At 49.4% G+C, this 9,344-nt stretch overlaps 1 protein-coding gene across 3 annotated transcripts in view; it reads left to right on the top strand.

Annotated features, from left to right (window-relative positions):
- The first annotated feature begins 34 nt into the window (after nt 1–34).
- Nucleotides 35–9,344, top strand: part of LOC100550587 (T-cell surface glycoprotein CD8 alpha chain-like) — a 13,252-nt gene continuing 3,942 nt past the window's right edge. Inside the window, exons 1-5 of one of the 3 annotated variants that reach the window (XM_010710595.3) lie at nt 2,591–3,749; nt 4,216–4,584; nt 5,117–5,209; nt 5,863–5,979; nt 6,839–7,075. In XM_010710595.3, coding sequence (XP_010708897.1) covers nt 3,704–3,749; nt 4,216–4,584; nt 5,117–5,209; nt 5,863–5,979; nt 6,839–6,855 — 642 coding nt within the window. In that variant the 5' untranslated portion in view covers nt 2,591–3,703 and the 3' untranslated portion in view covers nt 6,856–7,075. Of the gene's footprint in view, nt 3,750–4,215; nt 4,585–5,116; nt 5,210–5,862; nt 5,980–6,838; nt 7,076–9,344 lie in introns of those variants that run through there. The other 2 variants (XM_031553230.1, XM_031553229.1) reach the window with 2 other exon arrangements.

Below are 9,344 nucleotides of genomic sequence, written 5' to 3'. Positions count from 1 at the left end.
CCGGGCAGCTCCGTGCCGCTAGGGGAAAAGGCACCGCTGTGCTGGACAGCTGAGCCTTCCATGAGATGACCAATAAACCAGTCCTTTCAATACTCAGCTCTGATGCCCCATTCTGTCAATTCCAAATTCTTCCCTACAAGCAAGATGTAACTTTCACCTCTTTCACTGTGTAGTTTAGTTGAATTCATTATTGACATAGGTGGCAGAGAGACTCATAACGTAACATGCTATCCCACTAATGTTACAAAAACAGAATTCCACAATTAGCTTCCTCTCCAAACCATATAGGAAGAGCAGAGTGTCTGACTCGGGTCCGTGGTAGAAATTCTCTCCAAGCTTGTGCAACAGAAATCCCCTCAGTAGGCATAGAGAAAATTAATCCTTGCTGCTGATCTACATTGCCTTCACAGGTGAAGGTTTTGAAGTAGATCTTCACCTGCAGGTCCTGCTACTGTCGCAAGTTTTCCACAATAGAGTAATTGCCACTGGCACAGTCTAAGCTGTTCTTACTTACTACAGTTGAAAGGAGAAACGGCTTTGTGCTATGGCATAAAGAAACGTAGGACTCGGGAAAGGAAGATCCCTGCCCCACGTAATCTGTTTCTTTGGAGACATGTGATGAAGGCTCAGGAGCACAGTGGCTTCATCTGATCACACACAGATGTCTCCAGTAGAGCTAAACTTGCCTGGGTCCTTCTCTGGCCAATGAAGCATGTCCCTGCTGGAAGGGATGCATGACAGCCCCTTACTGCTCTCTCTCTCCACTGACAACATGTTTACATCTTGCCTTAAAGACATATATTCATTAAGAATAGAACACATCAGAAGAGGCAGGGGCGGGATGTTTCTTTGGTGTAGGAGGGACTCAAAAAAATATCCAACAAATCAAAACCTAAATATGAAGAGGAAAAGGAGTCCTCTGAACAGTGACGCGGCACCCAGGTTCTGAACACATCACAGGAAGAGGTGGACTCGTGTGGAAAAAACTCCATTGGTGAGTCACAGGAACACTTCTGTACTTAGGAGGCAAACATCTCAGTTCCTGTTTGGTATCTGGGATTATTTCATAGTGAAATAACACTGTCATAGGGCAGAGGAAGGAAGTAAGATGTCCCTTCTAAGAAAGGCACGTGCTCTTCATGGCTTACTCTGTTCTCCACTTGTAGAGATTCTCCTAACACATCTCTGAACACGAGATGCTGTGGGTAGGCTACCGTGCTCCATGGCAGGGTAAGAATCCAGTCCCAAGATACATTCAACTTAAAGCATTCATCTACAGGTCCCCGACCTGTCCAATCACACCAAACCACTAAAAAGAGAAATTTTACTACTTTAGTCACAACGCAGGTGTAAGGCAGAAGCAGCTCAATACAGCACCTCACAAAACATGGTACGAATTCAGCCATCCACAAGGCATGCCCATAGCTTCACCTCCTGCCCCACCTTCCTCCAGCAGGTGGTAAAACTGGGCTCTCCTCAAAGCTCCGGATCCCATTGCAAAGGCAGCGTGGATTCAGCTTAGCTTGAGGAGAATAAACTGACACCAGGAGGAGCCCACACAAGTAGCACACCTCACATGTCTCAATGGCAGACGGACTGTTCACATTTCCCTGACGGGATTTCAAGACATAGATGCTTGCAGTGGTAGTTGATAGATCCAACAGATTCTCTGTTGGTTTTGTTAAGCTCTGCTCTAGCTCATGCAGGCGTCACCAGGCTCACAGCCTCGTACCACCACAAGCCTCTCAGAGCTCAGCAGGCTTCACTCCAGCTTCCCTCACTCACCAAAGTGCTGTGAGGCCCAAAGAAATGAGCCCAGTTCCCAGATCGCTTCGGCTCACTTTCTCACAAAACAGCACTTCCATCACTCAGCAGTGCCCGTTTTCTGGCTCCCAGAACAACAGCAACGCTGGCACAGGAGCTATACAGGCATGCCCACCCCGCAGGCCACACGCTCCCCCGCCCAGCCCTCCCACGGCCGCCTCCTGCCCCGCGCCATCATGGCGGCGGCTGCGCCCCAGCCGTGCAGCCATCGCTCTCAGCTGCACAGCCCTACTGTTCAGTGTGTGCAGTGAGAGCAGGGCGTGGGACAAAGCCGGCTCCGGGGATGGCAAACAACTCTTTGCATTTGGAGCCGTTGGCTGAACGCGGCCTTGTCAACTGCCAACAGTGGGCAGCGGTGCTCTGCGGTCTCATACAGGAATGTAAGAACAGAGGGCAGGATGGACAAAAGCATCATCAGCTTCACAACCACACCGTATTCGTGACATCAGGTTTTGGCACTACCCACATTTGGGACCAGTCAAGGATGCAGTGCAGGAAGAGTAAAATTTCATCAGAATTCTCTGACAAACCCCACTGAGATCTCACTGGGAACTGCAGGCACTGCCATCCAACCAGATCACTGCATTAGTTACACAAAAACAAGGCCACATAGCCCACCAGTTTTATCATTCTCTTTGCTTATATTTTTAACATTTTAATAAAAGCGCTGAAAATCAAATTGATTTCTTATTTACATGTTAAGGATAGAGTCTGTTTAGAAAGGACTGTTCTGAAAGTAACAGCTTCGTGTTCCGTGCAGAACAAATGGCACCCACTGACATTCATTGATGCTTTTTGGATGTTTCTGGAGACCAAATGTTGGGTGTGAGCACAGTGCGGCTCCGAGAGGAGCATTTCCGCAGCGGCAACAGCGACTGCGGTCACCAGTGCTGGTGCCTAACACTGCTCCCCATCACTCAATGCTGTCCAGGCAAGACAGATTGTTGCACACCCATGGAGTCATAGAAAAACTCCTCATCAGAGAAAAAAAGAAGAAAAAATAACAAATAAAAAGGATAACCAGGAAATACCAAGAGAAGAAGCAAATAAGCCAGGATAGGGAAACAGTCATTCATGTACCAAGCTGCAGGAAGTCCAAAACCGCTACCAACGTGTGAGTGGTCAACGAGCGGCAGCAGCCCTGGCAGGGCCCTGAATGTAGAAGCACACAAGGGTTATTTGGCTGGGCGGAAGTCCTTGTGGTTGCAGAAGAAAGTCACAAGATGTAAAAAAAATAAAAGAAAAAAACTAATCTGCATGACACTGGGGCATAAGATTTTCTTGATGGGTATCACACCAGAGACCTCCTGCCTTGCGCACAGCAGCTTCTGAACAGAAATTACAAGGAACAATTGCAGAGAACAACTAACATACGGAACTCAGCTACATGTTCACATTGTCTGGACTCAGAGTAAACAAAGGCAGATGGATCAAACTCTAAATAAAATAGAAAAAATCAAATAAAATCTCCGACCCAAAATACAACTTGCAGTCCATGTGAACTGAAGGGGACATGGCCTGGTTTCCAGTAGTTCCGGTCATAATGCGAGTGCCTAAAAGACCTTGGAGACAGCAGTAGGTGGCCACAGAACTGGTTTCCAAAAGGACCACTGAATGCCTGAATCTCAGCTGAAGACATTGCTGCAAAATTCTGGAAGCACCATTAAAAACATTGCTATAACAATAAATGAGCCCAAGCTCTGGATCACAAATGAAGTGCCGCAGAGATCTTTCCTCACTCTGTTTCACCTCAGAGGCTGAACACGGACTCTTCACAGAAGAGGGTCCTGATGACATCACATCCTCTCCTATAAATTACGCTGCCTCCAAAGTTCACTGAGAAACATCACCCACGCTCCGCTGCACCGCCCCGAGGACGATGGCCGGGTCTCCTGCACTGCTCCTCCTGCTCAGCCTGGGGCTCTGTGAGTATGGAAGAGGGAAGGATGCAATTCTGGGCTGCTCGGTGACTGAGCAGGGAAGCGGGAGTGGTGGGACTGCAGTGTGATACGCAGCAGGAACAGAGCCTGTTCAGACAGGTGTTGCTGGAGGGGATGGGAAAGGGAAGAGAGGGGGCATGTAGCAGTTGTTAGTGTTGAATCCCCTGGTAGACAAGCTGGGAAATGGCAGCAGCCCCGAGCAGGCAGCTGAAGGGCTGCTCTGAAGGGCAGCATCCATCTCGAGAGCCCGGCGCCCTCAATGCTGACTCCCCACAGACTCCAGCACAGCACCCAATTGTGCTGGACACCGAGGTGGTCCCTCCACATTCACCCTCACGGCCCGGCCGCCTGCCTACCACGCACCGCACTGGTGGGGAAGAGCCCTGCCCAAAGGCCCCGGGAGCTCCTCCCGAGCAGCACCTGAGAGGACATGGACAACTTCTGCCCACAGGCTGCAATGGCGCCCAGGGACAGGGGAACACGACGGAGGCCAGGTTCCTCGATAGGACTATGAAGCACCCCCAGGAGGGACAGCGGCTGGAGCTGGAGTGCACATCTTACAACAGTTACAGCGGTGTTTCCTGGGTCCGACAGGACAAGGATGGGAAACTTCACTTCATCGTCTACATTTCCATGTTTTCCCAGACCACCTACCCAGGGTATGCGAAATCATCTTCACAGTTTGAGGGGTCAAAACAAGGCAACTCCTATCGGCTGGTGGTGAAGTCCTTCAGGGCACAGGACCAGGGGACCTATTTCTGCATCACCAACATCGAACCGATGCTGCACTTCAGCTCTGGACAACCCGCCTTCTTCCCAGGTCAGCAACAGCTTCACCCACCTCGCTTACACCCACCACCCCTGCCCGTGCCTTCTCAATCTGGCCCATCACCCACACTCCCCACATCCCTGATTCTTTCCCAAGCCATCTCATCACACAGCCACTGCTCCTCCTCTTAGAGGCTCCCTGCCCACAGCTCCGCTCGCAGTACCAGTCCTGCCAAGCACACAGGTGGTCTCACAGCCCAGCAGCACCTCCCCATCCCATCAGCCCTCTAAGTACCAATGGCCTCCATATGCTTACAGCACCTCAAAAAGAAACTCAGTAATGCCTGTGACACTAAAACATGTTTTATAACAGAGATAACAAAGAGCTCGCACATATGGAGGGGCTGATAAGAAATTAGGAGCCCAAATCCCTCTGTTTCCAGGGCTGGGCAGCATGTAAAAGCATCACTGCTCAAAGCAGTGAAACCCTTAATAAGTTGTTTCTCTGCTGGCTGCGTCCTGGCACAGATTGGAGGAAGCTCTTCTGTTGTACCTCATTGGATTCACTTAGTTCTTCTTTCCAGTCACAACAACAGCAGCACCCACCACATCCACAGCCACCACCCAGAGCAGCCAGGTCACCATGAAGGACAACTCACAACAGGACTCAGATGCAGGTAACCCAGCTGTGGGGAGGCAGGGGCTCTGCCAGCAGGGCTGAATTGCTTGGAACAGCATGAATTCAAGGCTGTGCTGACTGCAGGCATTTTGATATCTCAGAAGAAGAGAAACTTGCAATCTTTCCCAGAGAGCTGCCAATGTGGGCAGGAAACCACCTAAAGAGCTCAGAATTTCTGAGGATGCTGGAAAGAAACTCTGAGCACACAGCCCTCAGGTTTCCTGTCTGGGCAGCTCAGCCTTGCAAGCAGATCTCACATCACAGTGTCAGGGCATCATAGGTCAAAATGGGCCCTACGGAGTCCACCCACACTGCTGGCCACGGGTTCATCTATGGCCTGGCAGGAGTGGGAGAAGGCTCTTTTCTTGTATCTCACTGTATTCATCCATTTTTCTATCCACTCACAACAACAGCAGAGCACATCACACCCACTGCCACCACCCAGTGGAGCCAGGTCACCACGAAGGACAACTCACAACAGGGCCCAGATGCAGGTAACCCAGCTGTATGGAGGCAGGGGCTCTGCCAGCAGTGCTGCTTTAGTCATAAGAGGCGTAATTAAAGTCTGAACTGGCTGCAGCCATTTCAGGATGCAGGGAGATGTCAGCAGCTGGGCCTTCCTTCTTTCCTGTCTCTCCTTTCATCCTGCAGGAACAAGCAGTGACAACACACCAAGATTCTACTGTACAATGACCATGTGGGTTAACCTGTCTTGCGCCTGCCTCCTGCTCCTCACTGCCATAACCATCACCACCACGCACTGCCAAAGTAAGTCGCACCCTGACACCCTGCACAGGTTCCTGCAGCCTCACACCACTGAGCACAGCCCGCTCCTCCAGGGGAATGGGCTCTCTGCCTCTTGCCCTCACGCAGCCACTGCGTATCCAGGACACAAGAAGTGTTGAAGGACTGCTGTTAATTTTCTTTTCTATATTTTCCTCCTCACTAGCTTTAGATTCAGAAATATTTATCATGTTCTACACTGACAGACAAGGTATTATGAACAGGCATTACTGGATTTCTTAACAGAAATTATAAACAGACAAGAAATTACAAACTGCGTTGCCTGTGCCATCCTGATATCATCATATTGGGGTTGAAATTGCCTGAATCCAAAACATTACTCAACCATTTATTTTGGCCTTTTCACACTGATCAGGATTACCAGTGAAGATCCATTAGCTGCATTAATTTCTGCAGCATGCAGCACTAATGCTGAAGGAAAGACTGTTACACAACATCTGCATTTGCTGCTAAAATTCTGGCTCAACATTGTAATTCAATGAAAGCATACCACAACAGTAGTGACAGACAAACAAAATGGGGAGGAGTATCATAAAGGCAGGTCGATCCTGAAGGGCTCTAAGTCAGCTTACAGTCAACACAGTGCCTTTAACAGACTCTGCCTAACAGCAGAACTGGCCATTTTACTTCACTGTTTTCAAACTCCAACTTCAAAATGCAAGATTGTGATTTAAGAGTAAATTTAGAAAAATTCATGAATACTTTGGATTTCTCCTTGCTAAATTGGTCAGATGTTCCCATGCTAAGAGCAGGAAGCATCAGCAGTGCTGAAATAAACACAGCCACGCGTCACACGCGCTCACCACAAGCCGATCACTTGCAGGACCAAGCTCAGCGTAAGCAAGCAGTGCTGCGTCGCTGCTCAGCAGAAGGCACACAGGCGTCCTCCTCAAGCACCGCACGGATCCCAGCAGCAACACACACAGCTGCCCTGATGCAGCGCGGGCATTTGGCTGCTCCTTCTCTGCCTGCGCCTCAATCACACCCAAAGCTCAGCTCTCATACCCCAACCTCCCTCTCACTTCTCAAGTATACCTCATTAAACACATCTAATTCTCAACGCTCTCAGTGTGTTCTTTGGATTCATTCACAATTCTCATAGGGCCAGAAGGACTGAACATGCTACAATCAACAGCACTTAGATTTAAAATAAAAGAAATTCACTCAGAAATATATTGAAATATACATGTCTTTCTGTGCAGGGATCTCTGGTGGGAAACCTCTCCCAACTTTTCCAACTGAATTCCCCTCTGCAAAAAATGAGATCATTCATCTCAAACTCACGGCCTCCTGAGCCCAGTCCAAAACCTGTCAGACTCTCCCATCCCTCCAGGATTTTGTATATGCTCTCCACAGATATACATCATTGATTAATTGTTTTATGTAAATAAATGAAATACAAATCAATTTCACCACAGCTTTTACTAATAATAAATTGTGATGCCTCAGTTATTAAGGGCAGGAAGAATCTCCAAACCTGAGAGCTCATCTCTCTTTTCCAGCTCTCTCAGTTGCACTATCAGTGCTGCTGATGGTCGCTGCTTGGCAGCTGAGGACTCAGCACAACGTTGTGTGAGTGGATCTGAAACATTACAGTTGACTCTTGGCTGACCTTAGTTACCCCATTCCAGAAGGCTTCACAGCGGCTTTCCCTACTCACCCAAATGCTTTCAGGACCAATGAAATGAGCCCAGGCATAACCAGACAATTTTGCCCCAATTTCTCACCAAACAGCACTTTCATCTGACAGCGGGACCAGGATTCTGGCATCCACGATAAAGGGGGCACATTTGCAACAGAGCAATACAACAACACATCACAAATAACTGTACAGCCAGGAAATAACAACAGAAGACACAAATAACAACAGCCCAGGGAAACTGTCAGTACGTGTGCAAAGCTGCAGGAAGCCCAGCACTTACCAATGTGTGAGTGGTCACCTGCAGGCAGCAGCAAGGGCCCTCAGCGTTGAGGCATATAAGAGGGTTTTTTTGGCAGGGAGGAGTCCCTGTGGTTGTAGAACAAAAACACAAGAATTTTAATTAAAAAAAATAAGTCTACATGAGTCTGGGACATGGGGCTGTAGTGATGGCTACCACATCACAGATCTCCTGGCCTGCACACAGCAGCTTCTGCACAGAAAGTCTAAGGAAGAAATGTGGAAAACAGTTGAGCTGAAACACTGATACATGTTAGCAGTGGATGGACCCTGAGATGAGAAGTGCACAAGGATCAATCTGAAAATAGAATAGAATAAAACATCACAAAATCTTCTGCACAAAACACAACTTGCAAACCATGTCCACGGTTCAGGACTTCTCCTTGTTATCTGTAAAAATGGACATGATGAGAGTGCTCCAAATAGCTGAGAGACAGCAGTTTGCGGCAGATGATTTTATTTTAAGCATGAACACTGTCAATGTCTGAATCTCAAATATAGATGCAGAAGCAAAATCCCTGAGGCACCATTACAAACTTTGCTATAACGATAAACCAGCCCGTGTTTTGGATCACAACTGAAGTGCTGCAGAATTCATTCTTTTCTGAATGCCACCTCCTCACAGAAGAGGGTCCTGATGACATCACATCCTCTCCTATAAATTACGCTGCCTCCAAAGTTCAGTGAGAAACATCGCCCATGCTCCACTGCACCGCCCCAAGGACGATGGCCGGGTCTCCTGCACTGCTCCTCCTGCTCAGCCTGGGGCTCTGTAAGCATGGAAGCAGAAAGGATGGAATTCAGGGCTGTTCAGTAACTGCGCAGGGAAGCTGGAGAAGTGGTACTGCAGTGCGATACACAGCAGGAACAGAGCCTGTTCAGACAGGAGTTGCTGGAGGGGATGGGAAAGGGAAGAGAGGGGGCATGTAGCAGTTGTTAGTGGGGAATCATCTGTCAAAGAAGCTGGGAATTGGCAGCAGCCCTGCGAAGGCAGCTGAAGGGCTGCTCTGAAGGGCAGCATCCATCTCGGGAGCCCAGCGCACTCAACTCTGACTCCCCACGGACTCCAGCACAGCACCCAAGCGTGCTGGATGCCGAGGCGGTGCCTCCACATTCATCCTCACAGCCCGGCTGCCTGCCTACCACACACCGCACTGGTGGGGAAACAGAAGCTCAGCATAAGCAAGCAGTGCTGCGTCGCTGCTCAGCAGAAGCCACACAGGCGTCCTCCTCAAGCACCGCACGGATCCCAGCAGCAACACACACAGCTGCCCTGATGCAGCGCGGGCATTTGGCTGCTCCTCCTGTGCTGCCCACCAGCACTGCACACCTCCCGCGCCCTGACCTGTGCTCCTGCCCCACACTGCTGGCACACACCCAGACCGCGGGA

This window comes from Meleagris gallopavo, chromosome 4 (assembly GCF_000146605.3).
Source record: "Meleagris gallopavo isolate NT-WF06-2002-E0010 breed Aviagen turkey brand Nicholas breeding stock chromosome 4, Turkey_5.1, whole genome shotgun sequence".
In the NCBI taxonomy this organism is placed as follows: domain Eukaryota; kingdom Metazoa; phylum Chordata; class Aves; order Galliformes; family Phasianidae; genus Meleagris; species Meleagris gallopavo.
The sequence above is the reverse complement of the archived record's forward strand: the minus strand, read 5'-3'. Positions and strand labels throughout refer to the sequence as shown.